Source organism: Triturus cristatus, chromosome 6, assembly GCF_964204655.1.
Source record: "Triturus cristatus chromosome 6, aTriCri1.1, whole genome shotgun sequence".
Taxonomy (NCBI): Eukaryota; Metazoa; Chordata; class Amphibia; order Caudata; family Salamandridae; genus Triturus; species Triturus cristatus.
In genome coordinates, this window is record NC_140589.1 from 672725176 (window position 1) to 672745096 (window position 19921).

The following is a 19921-nucleotide window of genomic DNA, read 5'->3' on the forward strand; positions in this document are numbered from 1 at the left end:
CGAGCGCCGCCGAGGCGCACGAGCGGCGTCCATCCAGGCTCCTGTGCTGGCCGGGCTTGACTCCGCCCCCCCGCCCGGGACTACAACATCCAGCAGCCCCGCAGCTTCCAGTCAGGCGACGCTGCCGCCTTCGAAATCTTCTCGCGCCAAGAGGCGCTATAAAGCTCCGCCCGGGGCCGAGTCCCTGGTGTGACATCTTTCTTGGGGGTACCTGCGTGCAGACGGGCCGAGCTCCGCTGAGGCGCACGAGCGGCATCCATCCAGGCTCCTGTGCCAGCCGGGCTTGACTCCGCCCCCCACCCGGGACTACAACATCCAGCAGCCCCGCTGCTTCCAGTCAGGTGACGCTGCTGCCTTCTAAATTTTCTCGCGCCAGGAGGCGCTATAAAGCTCCGCCCGGTCCCTCGAGGACGCGCGCGGTTCGTGCCGGGAAAAGCCCGGGACCGTCTGTGGCCGTCAGAGGCCAGTAGAGGCTGGGCTGGGCCTGGTCTCTTTGCCCTGACCTATTACATTCTGCTTACACCACAGTCAACATCTCCACTCCACCGGTAGGAGTCACCCCAAATAGGAACACTGTGAATTATTTGTTTGATAAATTATTGACTGTTTAAACAGGATTGGTTACGTTTCTCCGATTTTACATTAGTACAACTTTTTCATTCACTATGGAGAAGCGCAAGGGCACCGCGGGGACATTGGACGCATACCTTTTACGGGCTGATTCAATAATAAACGAAGAGATACATCTCATAGAGCGCAGACTCTCAATCGACCCTTTCCAACAGTCCCCGCCTAGAGAAATAGCTGTAAGTACCCTCTCTTCATTGAGCAAAACTCCTTCACTTAGTCCTCCCATTACATCTGTGACTCTGACTACACAAATACAACCTGTTACTACCGTCAACCTTACACATCCTGTCATATCCAGTGCGAAGGGACCACAAACCCGGGGGAAAGCTAAGCACTCATCAGACTTGGCCACAGGGGTCACACAGAAGAGAAGTAGGCCAAATAATCAGAGCAAAAATTCAGAAAAACCGAAAATGCGTACCTTAGGAACACAAACAGATCAAGGGCAATTTCCTCTCACCGCCCAGCTCACAGCCAATTTAAATAAACCCGACATTAATTCACAAACCCACGATAACCATCCAGTAGAAGCAATAAAAAATATTCTTGAACAGAAACTCGAGGAAATGGCTCTCAGTCTCACCACCAAGTTTAATGAAACACTCAGGTCCTTGGACCTTAAGATGAACCAAATAATAGAAGTTCACGACCTACTTAGAACTCGAGTAACAAGACCTGATCGTCTTTTGACACCTGGTAGTCACACCTCTAACTGACCTCTGTTGTCAATCTAACAAATGTACCCTTTCCCCCCAAATCGAAATCTTACAACAAGCAAATAATTATCCCCCTGACAGGGGGACGAAAGAGAAGAATTCAGTCACGACATACGTTCAAGAAAAGAAACTATACTTAAAGAGTAACTCCAACATTTCTACTACAAGCTCTCACTTAAATACAGACTGTCCAAATCTGCCGCCTGCTACATACCCCTACATCATAGTTTTAACAGGTGTTCCCCCCCCTTAGAACAAGGAGTGACAGAATCCTGGCCTTCCCTGCGAAACCAAGTAGTGGACTGGCTCGCTAAACAGACATTTTAACGTGCATAACACCAACCAAATTATTATGGTACGGAGAGTTGGCTGGATTGGCCCCTCCCGAAAAACTATCCAGGGTGACTGTATTATTATCAATTTTAGTACCCCACGAGCCGTCCGCTCTCTCCTAGCACAAAAGGAAGAGTTTTTGCCTTACACTACAGCAATTCTCCCTGTCCCACTTGGTTTCTTTTACCGCCCGCCCATCCACCCAGCTAAAAAATGAAACGGTTCCATTTTAACGCAAAACAGATTTGAGTCACTGTCTTTAATAGAGGAGGTAGATTGACTACCTACGTCCTTAAAGATCCCTAAAACCCCAAAACCTGTGTTAGTAAGCAACGAAAAACAAAGCTACTCAACCACCATCCCTGAATTTGAGACCCTATCATCGACTCACTTTTCACCCTCTTTCCCTTATCAACCCTTGTCATCTTTTTTACAACCACAGGTTATTTCACATCTGACCCCCAATGTCACAGAAATACAAACAAATTTACCAAGTACAACCCACTCAGACTCAAAAACGATCCTTATTCCTGAGAACCTTTCTTCCGACCAACAAAATCAAATACCCATCCCATTAAAGAGACCAGCAAAATCTTCTGCTGGCTCTCCTGTTAGCGTAATATTCTGGAATATCGCAGGCCTTCACTCAAAAATCAATCATGAAGGATGGCTATTATTCGCAAGGTGCCACGATATCCTTTGCCTGCAGGAAACTTGGGCACTTTCTCCCATTCATCTAAATGGTTACAGAACCTTTTTCCCTCCCGCGCTCCCTTCATTTTCAGGACGAGCAAAGGGAGGATTAGTGACATATATCTCCAACTTAATCCTAGGACAAACTATCAGCGTACTAAAAAATGAGTCCAACTACCAGATCATAGTTATAAAATTTAACAAACTTACTCCTGTGCTGATAGTGAATTTCGATAACAACTTGCAAGACTGCCAACTGATAGGTATATTGAAGGAAATCCGCCACTTTCTCCTAGAATATTACAATCATCCCCAAGGGAAAAATCCCATCCTTATTTGGGGAGGAGATTTTAATCTATCACTATGTGAGAAAAACAATATCACCTGTGGCTTTATGGACCACAAAGAAAATACCACCAACCATTTTTCTCACTCTTCTAAAGGTTCGCTTATGAATGAAACCATGTCCTTGCTCCAGTTGACCTTTTCTAACGAGTTATTAACACCCACCGTCAAGTTAAGCCCTACATATAATGGCAGAGGAGCCTCGACCTGTATTGACTTCATAATCATGGCACTTAGCGCCGTCAATCTAATTACCAACTTTACTACTCATGACTGCGCTTACAGCGATCATTTCCCTATCTCCATCACGCTGGAAATAACTGGTTCTACTAAACACGCAAAAAATTTCCTACAACAAGATAATCTGATTATGAATAGGCCAAATGGCTACGCCCTAAAGTGGTCATGTATTGATCCAGAAAAAACTCTGGAAAAGATCATAAAAGGGAACATGGCAGCATTCACAACATGTCTGGCGGAGACTTCCTCACCTCATGAGATCGTAGCAAATTTAAAAATCATAATTACTGAGATAAATAAGGCTCTGACTATTTTTCCTAAAACGAAAAGAAAATGAAAGACAGTTGGTTCAATTCTTCTTGCTCCAAGGCACATCAAGCACTTAAATTAGCTTTAAAGAAAGTCCCCAGAGACAGAATAGAGGTTACCCAACGGAGGAAACTCTATAACAAGACTCTCACAAATCGTAGGAAAGAACTAAAAGAAGAGCACTGGATTGCTCTACACGAGCTGTAAATCAAAGGACTCCTCATCTTTTTGGGAGGTCATAAACTCTTCATTTCTCTCAGGCCCAAAAGAACGTGGTACCATAGAGGTCACAATTACCGAGAATGAATGGACCAACTATTTTTCGCACATGTTTAGTCTCATAGATCCACCCTTGCCACTCCCAGGTCCCGTCGCACAGGCCACATCAATTACAAGCGATGCCTCAAATTCTCTCCCTTTGTACTTCACCTTGGCAGATATAAAATCAGCTCTTAAAGCTAGCCGGGGAGGGAAGGCTCCTGGCCCGGACGGGGTCCCTATGGACCTATATAAATCCAATATTGATCTATGGGCCCCCCTTTTACATAGAGTCCTGGAAGCTACTGGCAAGGTTGGGCTCTTGGTCGGAGTCCATTTTGGTTCCGATTTTCAAAAAGGGGGACCGCAACAATCCGACTTGTTACCGACCCATCTCATTACTTGATTCACTAGGTAAAGTGGTGGGTCGTATTTTACTTGAACGGCTGCAATATTTGACGGAGGAGAATAACATCATTTCTGACCTCCAATATGGTTTTAGGGAGGGTCTGGGAACTATTGAGCAGTTTCTTAACTTGGTCCTAATAAGAGGCAAATATGTAAATGCAAAGGGAGGCAGACTTTGCATGGCATATGTCGACCTCTCTGCAGCGTTTGACTGCGTTTCTCACGCCAAATTATGGACCATCTTGCTAGACATAGGGGTGGATAAAATCTTAGTCAATTACATTAGAGAACTTTACTCAAAAGCTACTGCCAGAGTCCGGTTCGGCATAGGGGGCCAGTTATCCACATCGTTCAGGGTGGAGCGGGGAGTTAGACAGGGCTGCGTCCTGGCTCCCTTCCTTTTTACCATGTACACCAACGGCCTAGAGGCAGCTATGTTGGAGGGGAGCCAGGATCTACCGCAGATTAACAATCGTCCAATTCCCGCACTACTATACGCGGACGACGCGGTAATCCTTGCTCGTACCCCATTAGAATTACAACGCTCTCTAAACCGTTACTATAAATTTATGTCCAACTTAGATCTAAAAATCAACACAAAAAAGACCTTTACAATGACCTCTGAAAAAAAAAAATCACTAAAGGGACATGGTACCTACATTACAAACACAAAGATTGACCATACTACAACCTACCCTTACCTGGGAGTGGTGATAGATGAAAAGGGGACTTGGATAAGGGCAATTGAGTCTAGAAAACTCCGGTTCTTAAAAGCAACGATGGCTCTAGTAACTTTCACGCAGAGACTCAGAAAGAGACCCCCTAAAGAGATTCTTGAAGTCTTTCGTCCAAAGTGCATTACCACCGCCACTTATGGCGCTGACATATGGGGATACGCTCAAGTAGATTCTATTAAAAAAATCGAAAATAGCTTTCTCAGATACCTACTAGCAGTCCCCCAATCTTCATCCACCTATTGTTGCCACCAAGAACTGGGCTTGCCATATATTTCCGATACCATCCGGATGCAACCAATTCTGTTGTGGCATCGCATTTGGACATCAGACAAGTTACTTTTTACTCAAGCAATCATAAAGGACTGTCAAAAATTAGAATATACGCAAAAAATCTCCTGGTTACATTATGTACAGAAATTTTTTATTGATCTGGGCCAACCAAATTTTTACTCCGCTCCCCAGGACATGGCAACGATTCCACGCAAGTTACTAAAGGCTGAGTGTCTAAAACATCTAGGCGATCTTCGTCTGGCTGCCGAAGCCAATAAACTTTCCGTCCAGCATTCCTTACAAATTCAAACCTCATGCAAAATCGAGCCCTACCTAACCCTAAATTTGCCAACCTATGATGTTTTCTTACTCACCAGATTCAGACTTAATATTTTTCATCGTTTTATCACTTTCCCTAACATCAATGACTGGTCAAAGGAGCTTTCTAGTTGCCCTTGTGATGATACTTCCACACAGTCTCTTTTACATGTTACTTTTTTTTGCAAATTTTATCTCGAACCTAGAAAACAGTGGTTGAAACCTCTTTTGCAACAAATGGCCCTGCGTGAATGTCGCCCGGCCTTGCTGGCACTACAAATGTTGGACTCACCCTTGACATCTTTCAACATTGCAAAGTTCCTAAAATACTGTATAAGGCATCGAACAAATTTATAATTACAAACCTTGATTCTATGACTGTCAGCTGTATTTTAATGAACTTATAAAAAGTTTTTAACCATCTTTTTAACAGAAACTACAAATGAATTATGTAAACTCGGATAAAATATATAAACAAATGCACTTTTTTACTATTTTGCACCTGAAATTTGCCGCTATTATCGCACTTACATATTCCCACACAGAATTAATAGTTTTTACGAAAATGTCCGTCGGTTAGAAACCTGAGTGCCATATCTTCATTGTGTAAATATTGACAACATTTTCTATCATGTGTACTTGTATTTTGCTTTTATGGTTCTGCTACGCATTCCGAATAAAGCTTTTATTGATTGATTAACTGCGAAATTAACAAAGAATAAAGACCAATACAAAGTTATGTTCTAGGTCAGCAGCACTAGTTTCTTGTTAGCCCAGACCAAGCTATGTTAATGTCCTGCCCCGAATTTGCATTCATTTCATGTATTTGCTTAAGTAGAATGCAGTTTATTAATAATATTTTTATTTCCGTTCTTAGGTTAAAATGGGGCTGCTCATAGACTTAACAAACACAACCAGGTTTTATGAAAGAAATGACATTGAAAAGGAAGGGATCAAATATATGAAGCTTCAGTGTAAAGGGTAAGTCTATGATTTTGTTTTGTATTTTCACCTGTGGCACTGCTGCCAAAATTCCCTTCCTCGGTCGTCTCTTCCTTATCCTCCTCACTGTCTTTAAGAACAGGCTGTGCCTGTTGCTGCCATTGGTTCGATTTGTTTTGTCATAGAATAACAGGTTTTGAGACGACTGCTTTTTTACATGTGCACGACAGGTGGCAGAAGTGTACTTCACAGTACATCAAGCCAGGCACACAATCTAATGTATGTCCTAATGTGTAGAGTGTTTCCCCAAAAGGATTTGAATGGCCATATTAAAAAACAAATACCTGGTAGATCTCAAATTTAAATTAGCTCCTAGCTCCTATTTTTGATCATTACATTCCTTAAGGTAATTAAGAGCATTCTATGTTTGATAGCTTGGTAAATTGGATTTTTCATTTTACTGTGTTTTGTTATTTTACTACTGTGAAGAAATTCATCCCCATCTAAATTAAGACACTTGCCAGCAGAGATACCAAACAGCAAATTCTCTTAATGTGTAATATTCATAATTGCTGAGAGGGAACATACTTTTCTAAGTTTTAAAATGTTATTTTGTTTTCTAAAGGATTTAAGTTTTCTAGTGTTTGGAGTGAGGAGCTAATAACTGTATCTCCACTACCTGTCTTACGTTTAAAACAGTAAGTCCTGAACAATGGAATAAAACCCATAGCAAAGCAGCTGCTGTGGATGTGACTGCACCTCCATTTAGAGACAAAGAGCTTGAGAGGATGTTTTGATTTTCCACCAGGAATGCATTTTGTTGTATCCTTCACTACCATTTTATAAGTGTAGAGATACACATACCTGATGAGTGCCCAAGACCACCTTTAGGCTCTATTAGAAGGGCAGAAATATGTTGGCATAACACCTCAGGGGTACGTAAGGTTCACAGTAACCATGTATGTCCTCTGATATTACCTTGTGGTACTTTTTAGCCTGGTATACTTGTAGGCATATCCTAAGGTTTTTGTAAACATCGAGCTGGACCCAAGCATTTTATCCAGAGAACATTTTTTATTTCTAAGCACTCCCTCCCCCCTGAGGTAGAGTCCGCCCTAGTAGCATCTTATCACCAGGGTGGGACGAGGTGACAAACGATGAAGCATGTCGTATTACCTGAGTGAGACTACCATGTCCAATTCTAAGAATTGTCCATTCTTCTGTAGGGATATTACCAGTAGGTAGATAGGATTACGCAAACTAGGGCTAGGAAGATAATTCCCTAAGCACTCCAAGAGGGTATCATGCCAATTCTGTGTTTTGAGTGTTTTCCCAAGATGCAGGTGTGAGCCCGGTACACCGTCTCTTTCTCTCTCCTTTTGGTGTTCATGGTACCATTACTGGGAGACCTGCACTGGCAAATTAACACAAAAATAGAGCCGCCCGGTTAAAAGGCATTTTCGTTAGGTCTATGCTTTCCATATTTGGGAGCTGTACTAATCTGCAGAATACCACAGAGCACTTGAGTGCACGGAGTGCAACCCCCAAAATGCTATCCTTCACGTTTAAACATGTTTCAGACCTGCCTTTGCAGAGCCTGTGTGTGCAGTTTACACTGCCATGTCAACTTGGCATTTAAAACCCATTGCCGAGCCTTAAACTCCCCTTTTTATTACATATAAGTCATCCCTAAGGTAGGCCCAAAGTAGCCCATAGGGCAGGATGCTATGTAATTAAAAGGTAGGACATGTGCTTTTAAGTTTTACATGTCCATGTAGTGAAAAACTCCCCAATTTGTTTTTCACTACTGTGATGCCTACCCCTCTCATACGTTACCATTGGGGATTCCTTATTACATCAAATAAGCTGTATTTCCCAATTGGAAGGAGGTGGATGTGTCATGTTTAGTACCTATGTGATTGTAATGATAAATCCTCTTTAATGACAATGTCTAATTCATCTTTTCATGTCTAAAAATGCCAGTTTTAGAAAGCTGGCACTTTTCTGCTCTTAGCCTTGTGTGCCTGCCGCCTGTCTCCAATACACATCTGGGTACGGTGACCGCTAGACTTTGTCCATTCCCTCTAGACAACCACACACAATGGGACCTTAGACGTGCCGATGAGCCATCCTGGGTGGATGGGACGTAGGAGCTTTGAACAGCCTCACACACCTCATTAGGCTGTGTCCTGTCCCCCACACAAAGGGCTGCATACCCTCCTCTGGTAATTTTGGAGCCAGGGCGGGAAGGGAGGATCTTTATGCACTTCAAAGACCCTTCTTTGAAGTCTCCCCTACTTCAAGGGCACCACTGGGTATAAGAAATAGATCTCAGACCATACCACTTCAGTACTCTTCTGGACCTGTGAAGACTTTGCCAGGAAGAAGGACTGCTGTGCCGCTAAAGGACTGCCACTCTGCTGGACTGCTGTTAAAAAGAACGTCTTTCTTGCTGTGCTAACCTCCTGCCCTTCTGGTCTTATTGAGAAGGACTGGAACTGCATCACTTGAACCCAGAGTGACTCCAATGGCTTGCTGGCTTGCCTCCTGATCTGATGTCTCAGGGTTATAAAAGACTTCCAACTATTCTACTTCTGCACCTGGATTATGCCATCTGTGAGTCTACTCTGCCAAGTGGTGCCACCCTAGTGCTGGACCCCTGGAAGTGATCTTAAGGTTACTTATTCAACCCTTCACTGCTGTGGATCGGAGCCTCTGCTCCTCCTTCAGAACTACCTCTACGCGACGCTCTGCAAGGGAAGTCCTCGTATCTCCTTTGATTTCGAAGCTGAAACTCTTCATCGCACCGGAGCTGACGCATAGTTGCTACTGCGCCGCCAGTACCAGCGCATCGCCGCTGAATGAGTGGATTCACATCAATGCATTACCCTCTGCTCCCCATAAACCGGATCTTTGACGTCGACACTGCCCAGACCAATCTGGTCCCTGAACCCAGCCCGTGCTCCCTCGTGACTGGCATAAACCTTTGACTGTGTTCCGGTCCAACGTAACCAGTGTCCCCTTGTTGGCGCTTTGTGACTTACCCCCAGCTAAGATTGTGGTTCCTGATTGGACAGGGTGCATACCTCTGCTAATCAGAAACTCAATTTCTAACAGCAGGGAAGAGGTCTATATTCACACCTGGGTATTTAAAGGTATTGGGGGTGGGGGTGCCCTAGCATTACTAACGTCTCTATGGGGCCTCTCTCTCCAGTGTGACAAGTAAGAGCAGCGTTTTGGAATCATTAGCTTTCATTCATTAGACTTCTGCAAAGTCTCTGAGTAGTAGTTGAGATCGAGTCAAGTCAGATTTTTCATTCCTGATGTAAAATACGATGTATAAGGATAGTATATGGGAATTTTCCAACAGTGGAAGCCCTTTGCCCTCACCCTCTGCACTAGCCACCACTGCCAGAGTTTCAATAGCTATGGCAAAAAGCTGCGGAGACAGAGGGCAGCCTTGTCTGGGTCCATGGTAAATTGAGTTTTGCGAAGAGACACCACCCTTACCCTCCGGTCAGAATAAAGCATCTCAATCCAGTGGGCCTTTTGTGCTCCCAGGCCCATTTGAGCCGTAGTGGCTCCAAGGAGGCTCCATTGTACTGTATCAAATGCTTTCTCCAGAACCACAGACGCAACCAGCACCCGGCGGAAAGTAGCCACATCTGTCGCGTCCAATACCCGATACAGTCTCCTCAAATTATGTGATGTGCTACGCGTCGGAATTAATGTTCTGATCAGTGTTGGCATGTGCTTGTAGAGGCGTGTTACAAGTGTGAGAAGTTGGCCTGGCATATTCTGTCTCCTAGTTATAGGGACACCTTGCACCAGTCCAATTCGACTCTTATTGATGATAGGTTTAAGACAACCTTTAAAGAAAGCTATCCTAGTGGTAGCTGTGGAGAGCAGCCCTCAGGCTAAGTCTTGAAGGAGTGTTAAGCTTATTGTTTTACCATAATAACCTCTTGAATAACCAAATGAAAGAGTAGCCCACACAGGTGTATATATATAAAATATATGTATTTATTCTAGACAGAATCCCACAGTCTCTTTATGAAGCTGTGGCAAAGTTACAATATCAAACAAGCATTGATAGACACAATAAATAGCACTATTAACATTGGGCCCTAGGGGGGGGACCAAACCATATACTAAAAAAGTGGTATAAGAACCACGATAATTCTACAGGCAATGCCTAGGGCATTCAGGATCGCTGGCCCCTTAAGAATCCACCCCAGGTTATGAGAAAGGGGACCCACGGGAGACGCGTGCAGTGCAAGTAGCTGCTATCGGGATCTCTATTACAGCCTATGGAGAATGTCGCAGTTGGAAATAAACAGTTTAAAAATACTTCTATCAGGAGTACAAAGTTAAAACTTCAGACTTAAGCTTTTGAAGAGCCCACTACCACGAGAGTACCGAGGTACCGCTGTTACCTGCCCCAGGGAAGCCGGGTGCATAGGTCGTTTCTGCTGTCGGGTCGCGGGCTGATTTTCAATGGGAAAATAGTCTAAAGTTCTGCTAGCCAAAAGCGTCGATGATGCCGTGAAGATCAAAGATGTGAAGATTGTAGAGAAGAACCTGAAAGCAGAGCGGACAGAGTCTGGGTCACGGCAAAGTGACCAGGAGGCTCAAAGCAAAGAGCCCTTCGATGTCTGGTGCTTCAGGTGGAAAGTGGTGTAGATTGGATCTGCAGCCACGGGCTCCGGGAGGCTTCAAGGAAGGCCAGCTTCAGGAGGGCGACTGTCCCACGTCGGATGAGGGTCGCTGCGTTGTTAGTGTCCGGATTGGATCCACTAAGCGTTGGCAACCGCAACCCACGAAGAATAAACAAATCTGCTACAGTGCAGACCCACGAGGTCTGGGAGAGGTCTCCTTCGAGGAGACTGTAGAGCAGGCCTGGAGCAACCAGGGGAACTCTTGATTGTAAAGATAGACCTCTGCTAGGGCCCACAAGTCGAGAGACAAGGGACCGCGGGAGGCGGCAATTTGGAGTGCGTAAAAGGGCACCCACGGGCCACCGGAGGGGGCTAGGGCGCTGGTCTTTGGCACAATTGCTGTAGAGTGGTTGGCTCGTAAACGGGCCAAAGCACAACTTCCCCACTGGTCAGGGTCGTGTGCTACGCAAGAGGTGGCTGGTGTCCTGGGGTATTGGGGATCTCGGCACCCACGCGGTCCACGGTGCCCAAACTCGTTGAGCACACTCACTGGCCTCTGGGAAGCGCTGGAAACCCACCTCAAGGTTTCTGGAAGTCGTCTTTCGTGAGAGCAGCGAAGTTCCAACCGGGTCACTTGCAGTGTTTCAGGTGCCTGCCAAGCAGGGGGATAACTCCTTTATCCCAAGGGAGATTTCTTCCGTCAGCTGGGCAGCAGCAAGTCGAAGGTCAAGACTGTAAAGTTCAAGATTAATCTGAGGCTCTGGGGCCACGTTATTCACCTTTATCCCCAAGATTAGGGGAGTGTCCAGAGTAGCGTCCACCAATGGTAGGTGAGGCGGGAAAGGGTGGCTACACCCTCTCCCCTTTGTGTGTTTCCCGCCTGGGCGAGGGGCAGGATACCCCTGAACCGGTTCCAAGCGGTGTATGCAGAATGAGGCTTCTGCAGCTGCCTACGTGCAACTCTGAAAGGACTTTTGGTGCACCCACCCTGTTCCAATCCACATTATCCTGTCTGGGGAGATGCTAGCACCTCCCTGCCACAGGAGCCCTATTGTGCAGCTGGCGAGGCTGGGTTTTTCCCCAGCAACAGCCAGCCAGGGTCGTGTAGGTGGCGGGTAGTAGCCATTTTGTACTGCATATGCACTTTTAAATTGGTGTCTAAATTCTGCCGCTTTTCCCATATCGCCCCTCTAGCAGGGGGGAATCGTACCCTCATGCCCATGGCTGGACTGGGGGTATGATTCCTACATGTTTGACACCAAACAAGATATGGTTCTGTGTAGCGATTTTCAAGTTATCGCATTATCGCGATCGACTTATAATGCGGTTGAGTATATGGTATGGCTACACTACAAGCAACCCAGCAATGATTTTACGAAGGTTGCAGAGAGGCCCTACTCATGTAGGGGTCCCCCCTCACACATACCTCAGCACCCTGCCTTGTAGGATTACCAAGGCCTGCTATAGGGGTGACCTATGAGAGTATATGTGTTGTAATGGGGTGGGATATAGGGTACCTATATCCCTGTAAGGGGTGCTAGCACCACCTTACCCAGACTACAGTAGTGGTCTGGTGGTGTCAGTTTGTATGGCTGTCCCAGGGTGGCACAATAAGTGCTGCAACCCTGGTAGGCCTACTGAGGGACCCATGCCCTGGGTACCTAGGATACCATCTACAAGGGACTGTCAGGGCATCCTCAGCATCCAATTGGGTTGTACCTAAGGTACTCACATCGTTTAACAGAGGAAGCAGATAGGCTGGGGTCCTGGATAGCAGGGCCACAGCCTGGCTAGAGTCATAAAACAGCAAAAACATCAGCAAAAAGTTGGGGGCAACTATGCAGTCGATGCCACTCTCCTACAACAAGTATTTTACTAAGCATTTTAAAGTCCAGGTTCAGCATGGAGATTGAACAGTAGGGGCTTACCTGGCTTTGGTAAGGGGATTACTAGTGCCTCCTGTGTTGTTCTAGGGAGGTCTCCTTTCTCCAGGGCTGCAACATACATCTTAGCTAGCTGCAAGATTAGGAGGTCAGCGTAAGTGTCGTAAAATTTAGCCGGCAGCCCATCCAGTCCCGCTTTCTTACCTCTAGCCACCTCTTTAATGGCCCCTCCTATTTCATTCTGGGTTATTAGAGCATCCAGTGCATTCCTATCACCCTGTCCCAGTACTCTGAGCAGGGCCCTGTCAAGGAAGACGTGGATTGCCTCTTGGGTAATCTCTTCCCGTTGACCACTTAATTTCTTATAGCAATCTAAAAAGTCTTCATTAATTTGCCTTGGCCATAAACAATGGAGCCGACGGTCTCCTGGACATGTAGTATTGGAGAGTCTCCCAACTATGACCCAACAAGCAAAGCCAGCAGCCTCCTCGGCCTGCCCTTCGGTTACTCTGGTGACATATTCCCAATAATGGTGGAAATGGAGCTTATCAATATGTTTTGTGTATCCAGTTTTGCTATCATCAAACCTCTGTAATCTGGGTTTTCTGTCATCTCCAACTCTAGCGCACGGATGGTTTTGTCTAGCCTAACTAGCTCAGCATCCAGTTTCTTCAGTATCCCTACTGTCTTGACCAAACAGTGCCCTCATTACCAACTTAAGAGCCTCCCATTTAGTAAGAGGGGAAGAAGCAGTTTGTTTGTTAGTCTCAAAATATTCTGAAATTACCATCTGCAGGGATTCCCGAAAGAATGGGTCTCTCAGGGCACTGGGTTGCAGTTTCCATGTGGGTACCGGTAGGAAGAGTCGCCCCACTCGCTATGTCACTCTAAGGGGGTTATGGCGGGGAATTATTCTCCCAAGTTACTTCGACCTCACCAAGGTTTCCGGACAGGCACCCTGTGTGCGAAGAACTGTGTCTGGCCAGCAGGCACTGTCTCAGTCCACATCCAGGTTTCTAAGTAGGAGATCATATATGTGCCTTCATCGCCCTCTGGTAGACCCACTTTTCGTAGCCTTTTTCTCCTCTATCTCCCTTCCGCATCATCAGCTGTTCCCTCCAGATGGGAAATGTGGTCTGTGAGGGCCCTGAGCTACATTTGCGGCTCCTTGCTTTCGGGTCTAAACTCGTTGAGTATGTCCCCATTGGCATTTACCTTCTCCAACAGTTTGGGGTGTGTAAGGAGGCTCGAGGGCCAGACTAGTGGTAGGGATGGAAACCAGTCAGTATATGGGGTTTTTAGTAGATACTGTTTATTTACTATTCGTCACAGTATGAAGGAGGCAGTCTGTGTAAGGAAACAACCGAAGGGTTAAACAATAGTAGCCTCTGCAAAGAATCACTACAGCATCTGGTTTGAGAAGGACGAGTTCCGCTAACACTCCTTTCTGTCCTCCGGGTTGTCTTTGCCTTCCCGCTTCTCTTTTGGGCTTTGCTCTCTTCTGGGGACTCCAAAACAGGAGGAAGCAAAAGAAAAAGAAAAGAATTACTCGGATTAGGCTTTGTCTCTTTCCTACTACATGGTTGTGCCACCGTCACCAGAACGTCGTGGGGGAAGGGAAGGGAGTCAGGGAGGGACCTTTTAAGGTGTGAGAGGGGTGTGAGTGGGGTATACGGACTCTGGTAGAGTGTGGCAGTGGTTTCACTCTTTTCGGGCACCCCAGCTACCCCACCTAAATGACCCTCGGAGAGGCACTTACCTGGGGCCACGACCCGTGAGCAGGGCCGTGGCAGCTGGACCCGGGGCGTCCTCTCTCTCTCTCTCCTAAGCCGCCGGGTTTGTACGCTGTGAACTCCTTCTCTGCTGTCGTCGCGACCTCAGCGGTTCCTTCGCCTGGTTCTCTGGCCGTCTCCGGTCTCCTCCTCCTCCTTGGATCTTCGGAGGCGCCTCCGCCCCGCTTCTCGCGCACCTCGGCTTCTTCTCCTCCTGCCGCTCCTCGCTCCGCTGTCCTCTCTCCTCGGTTGGCCTCTACCTCCGCGCTGCTCCGGCCGCTCTCGTCCCATGTTCCGCCCTTCTTGTTCTCTGTTGGTGGATACGTTCTGACGTCACGCGTTCCTAGCGCGACTAGAACGCGGGCTGTGTCCGGTGTCTCTTCTATGTCTTTGTCCGTGTTTCCCAACTTCCGCCGGGCTAAGCCTTCCTCTTCCTTATAGGGTGATTTGCTCTGATTACCCCCATATAGTCCCATTATGTTGATTTTGGACTCCAAAGTTTCTCTGGGGGCATTGATTGCATTTAATACCTTATCAAGGTGCAGTTGTAAGTGGTCCGGTAGTATATCTTGTGCCGGGGAGGTGAGTCCCTCCTGTCTTGGTTGCATCTTTCCCCACTCTAGCTTCTATTGTGGGGGAGGGGGGTCAGACTCTTTTGACTGCCTTGGTTTCATCATAGCATGATTGTCAGAACCCCTTTCAGAGAGCCATGGAGAATGCAGGGACAACTGGGCCCTCGTATGGTGGTTGATAACTTTTCCTCCTGATGTCCCAGGGCACGAACTACTATGGATCCTAGGCAAAGTAGCCCTTCTGCACTTGACTCTGTTGTAGCTGTGCACGAGCAGTCAAAGGCTTCCTTGGAGGGATGGGTGGGGAGGTTTTAAGAGGGAAGTGTAGATACAGGTGAGTGAACGTCTCCTAACTCAAAATGCATGCAGTACGGTCAATAAATCGATGTCCAGTAAAATACTTGCTTTTATGAGAAAAAGAATTATTGTATTTCTAACTATACACATGTAAAGGAAAACTGACATTCGTAAGCAATAACACAACAGCGGCTATGCTTCTGTATTACTTCACGCAGCATAGGATGTGTCGGTTACACTGGAGCAAGCACATGGATCCACTTTCAGTGGACCAGAAGCAGGGGGGTAAGACTTTGATATCCCTGAGTCTTAGAACAGGATGCAAGCCAGCATTCCCTTGGAGATCACTCTGGGTTCAAGTCAAAGAGCCCTGTTCTTCCTCAGCAGGGCAGAGGGTAGCAGGCAGCAGGGCAGAACAGCAGAAAAGCAGTTCTTCCAGAGCAGCAATCCAGCAGAGCGGCAGTCCTTGTAGCACATCAGTCCTTCCTCCTGGTAGAGTTTTTTTACAGGCCCAGTAGTGCCTGATTTGGTGGGGTCAGAGACCCAGTACTTACCCAGTTGTGCCTTTGAAGTGGAGGTGACTTCAAAGAGGGGCTTTGAAGTGCACAGAGGTCCCCCTCCCCAGCCTCACTACAGGGGGTATGCAGCTCTTTGTGTCTGGACAGGACACAGCCTATTCAGGTGTAAGTGTCGGCTCCTCCCTCACATCCTGCCCAGGCTGGCCCATTGGGATGCGGATGGCCACTCAGTCACACCTAAGCTCCCTTTGTGTGTGGCTGTCTAGAGAGAACACACAAAATCCAAATGTTATCCACCCCAGATGTGAACTGAAGAGAGGCGTCGGGCACATGGGGCTAAGAGCAGAAAAATGCCATCTTTCGGAAAGTGGCATTTTTTTAAGTATAGTGATAAAATAAACTTTTTCAGTAAAGAAGATTTATCACTACCATTCCAATGATTTGAAACATGACTGATCTACTCCTTCTCAATCATAACTTATAAATGTAATAAGGAATTCCCAATTTTAACCTATGAGAGGGGTAGGCCTCACAGAAGTGAGTTTTTCACTACCAGGACATGTGAAACTTAAAGGTACATGTCCTACCTTTTAATTACACAGGACCTTTCCCTATGGCTACCTAGGGCCTACCTTAGTGGTGACTTATATGTAATAAAAGGGGAGTTTAAGGCTTGGCAAGCAGTTTTATATGTCAAGTCGACATGACAGTGCAAAATGCACACACAGGCTCTGCAGAGGCAGGCCTGAGACATGGTTTAAAGTGCTACTTTTGTGGGTGACACAATCTGTGCTACAGGGCCACTGGTAGCATTTAATTTACTGGCCCTGGGCACATGTAGTGCACTGTACTAGGGACTTGTATGACAAACAGGTGGCTGTATCAATTAAACCATGTTTAGAGGAAAGAGCACGTGCACTTTAGCACTGGATAGCAGTGGTGAAGAGCTCAGAATCCTAAAGCCAACAAAAAGAATTCACCAAAAGAGGAGAAGGTGACCCTTCAGAGAAGGCCATTTTCCAACCCCGTTGCCATCTTGCATCTGCTGAGGTGGTCCGTGATGCCGTCAGAATCCTTCTCTGTGCTATAAACCCCCTGCTTGAGGCCTCCTGTGTCCGCTGTGGTCAGGGGGTGCACTCCATGGAGATAAAGTGGATAAACAGAAGCTTCAGGGAGGCCTGGTCCGGGAGCTCAAGTCCATATCCCCATCTTCATTCGTTGTTAGCCACCTCCGCCACTAACCCGGCCCCCCCTACCCCAGCCTCTGACTTAATGATATCTACAAGTCGTGTTCTGAATCAGACCTAAACAAAACTGCTTTCTATACCAATTCTGATTGTTATTGGTTCTGTTTACTAAAGTTTGAAAAGGAGTCTAAACTTTCTCAACATGTTCATATTACAAAACGGTATCATGAACCACTGCAGATCGTTTCTCCACAGAGTTAATATGCAGTGGTTGTGTAAAACTTTTTTCCTATGCTGTAGTCATCTGGCTGCAGGCAACGTAAATGTCACTAGTTGACTCACTCGCAACATTAGAAGGTATTCCCCTTCATCATTAGTAAAGTCAAGTAGCATCATAAGCGTATCCAGTGCGATGTTTGTCGTGAATGAGTTTCATAATATTAGTCTAAAAATCTTTGGCCCTAGGGCACAACCACCACATGTGTTTACACATTTCCATCTGACTGCATCCTCTCCAGCACCTATCTGATCCACCATGCATGGTCTTGAATCGACCAGGGAGTCATGTACCCGAGCATTATTATCTTCTAAACATTTTTATATCTCATTCATATGGAAGTGTTGGCCATTCTAATCCAACTAATTGACCATATATGTTTGGGAATCAATATGTCCTTGCCCTCTTCCCATTTATGTCTATACAAGTGGGGCTTAGTAGAGACTGTAGACCAAAATCTCCTCTTCATTTTATACTCATCCTAAATATTTCTTCAGTAAAATGTAAGTCTCCAGAACCTTTCTCCTTGATCTCTGGGGTCAACGCCTAATGTCTCAACAGGGGTAGACTGTATTATTCACGGAGTGTTAAATTAACAAGGCCAACACAAGACTCCTGCTCTTTACCCTTCCATTTTTCATACATATGTCCTCAAACCAACTGACCTTCTCTTCTTCTGCTAAATTGTTATCTATTAAAACTGGTGAGGAAAATTTCAGGCAAGCCATTCTTTCGAGAAATCAAATGGTATTGGTCCAATAGTATAGATGTTGTGTTGAAGGGGTGTTCCATTTGTTTTCAGTGTTTTTGAGGTGTATCCAGAGAGTGTGGCAGAGGGGGTGTTTGAATATACTTGGTCTTTAGGAACCTGTGGTTTTGTTGTGTTTGGATCTAACCACTCTAGGGCTAGATTGGTCTCTGCAAGTCATAAAAAATATTCTATATATAGGAAACATTAGTTTCCATTTGCTACCATCTTGTATTTTGTTAATATGTCCACTCTTGCTCTTTTAATATTCCAAAGGAATGTTTCTAGCTTCTGTGTTTCTTTTTTAAAAATTATTTTTATTGTAAACAAACAATAAAGTATACAGATTCACATGCAGTGTCATAGTCACATTTCTGTGGGCTTCAAAGAACACCATTACTGTCTTTACAATCAACAAGTCAACTATATTGAAGTAAAATCCCCCCTATACATAATTTGGGCACAGTGCATATGTGTCCTCTATAGGAATTCCACTTACTCCATATTTGTATCCAGCTTCTGTGTTTTTAAAGGTGCTTTTGGTACACAAAAGTGGGAGTATTTGTGCCACATAGGGTAAATAGGTAAGAAAGTTCATTTTCTAGCTGGCAGTTCTCCTGAAACAGAATGTCTCGAGGTGGGCCACCTGGAAAGATCTTTAAAGTGAACATCTAAGAGGCCTGGGATTTTAGTTACAGATTTGTTTTGGTACTCTTCCCAAGTACTGGCCTTAAGCCCAAAGCAAGACCTGGGCAACTAAAAAACTATATTGAGGCTCATCCCAGTGGATTGTATGTAACTGATCTTGAATCCAGATACTTTGGGAAAAACATAAAGCTAATATAAGGTGAAAAGCAACAAAAAAGCCTGTCTGGTTCCAAAGGTCAGCCTGACCAGCGCTGTCAGTAAGGAGTTAATCTTAATTTTAGTCTAAGGGCAAACAAAATAATAATTACATTAATTCCAACCGGATCAAAACCCAGGCTGGCGTTGAGAGAGAGAGAAGGACAATAACTTGTCTTTCATCCATTGACGTTGGCGCAAGTGTAACATATTGTGCCGCTTTCAATTTTTTAAACCCAGACTGATCTGGAGAGATGAAGAGCAGCGAAACCACATCTAATCAGGCTACCAAAATATTAGTGAAGAGCTCTTAATGTCGCAATCTATTCCAGGTTTAGGCTCAGCCTTGGCAGGTAAAATCAGTGGCCTGTTTAATCTCTGTCCCCTATTGGGTACAGTGCCAGCGTCCTGGAAACAAGGCATACACATTTTAAACTAAAAAAATCCAAACTGAATGCATCAGATGTTTAAAACTATTATCCGTTGATTATGCTACCAGCACTTTGTAAAATCCTAGAAAACCTCCTTTCCAATCATCTTGCGTGGTTTCAAATTAAAGGTTTTCCACTTGCTCGGTCGTTGTAACGGAAACATTTTGAGTGATATTTTTTGGGATGTTTGTTGGGGCTCTTTTAATTCGTACCTACTCGCCAACATCAGATTAGAGATTCTTCTTAGAACAGTGATCGTGTCTCCCGAATCTGGAGCTGATCCGCTTTATGTGCCGCATTGACAAAAGATGGACTAAGCACATCCGGTGGTAACTTGTTTTTGACCTTTAAAGCGGAAAATAGGTGCGTGTGTGATTTAACATGCATCAATTCAGTTGTTTCCATCTAGTCAACATTTTTTGTTATAAGCTGCATCCTTAGCTGGTAAAGAAATGGTTAGTTGGCTGCCTGCAGTATTAATATGAACAAAGTGTGTTTCACCTTTACATAAAACAAGCATTGACAAAGCTAGTCGG

General features: G+C 45.4%; 1 protein-coding gene across 3 annotated transcripts in view; it reads left to right on the forward strand.

Annotated features, from left to right (window-relative positions):
• RNGTT (RNA guanylyltransferase and 5'-phosphatase) overlaps nt 1-19921 on the forward strand; it is a 1651651-nt gene that overhangs the window by 77340 nt on the left and 1554390 nt on the right. For all 3 annotated transcript variants that reach the window (XM_085611178.1, XM_085611177.1, XM_085611179.1), the window contains exon 3: nt 6135-6238. In XM_085611178.1, the coding sequence (XP_085467304.1) occupies nt 6135-6238 (104 nt within the window). The remainder of the gene's footprint in view (nt 1-6134; nt 6239-19921) is intronic.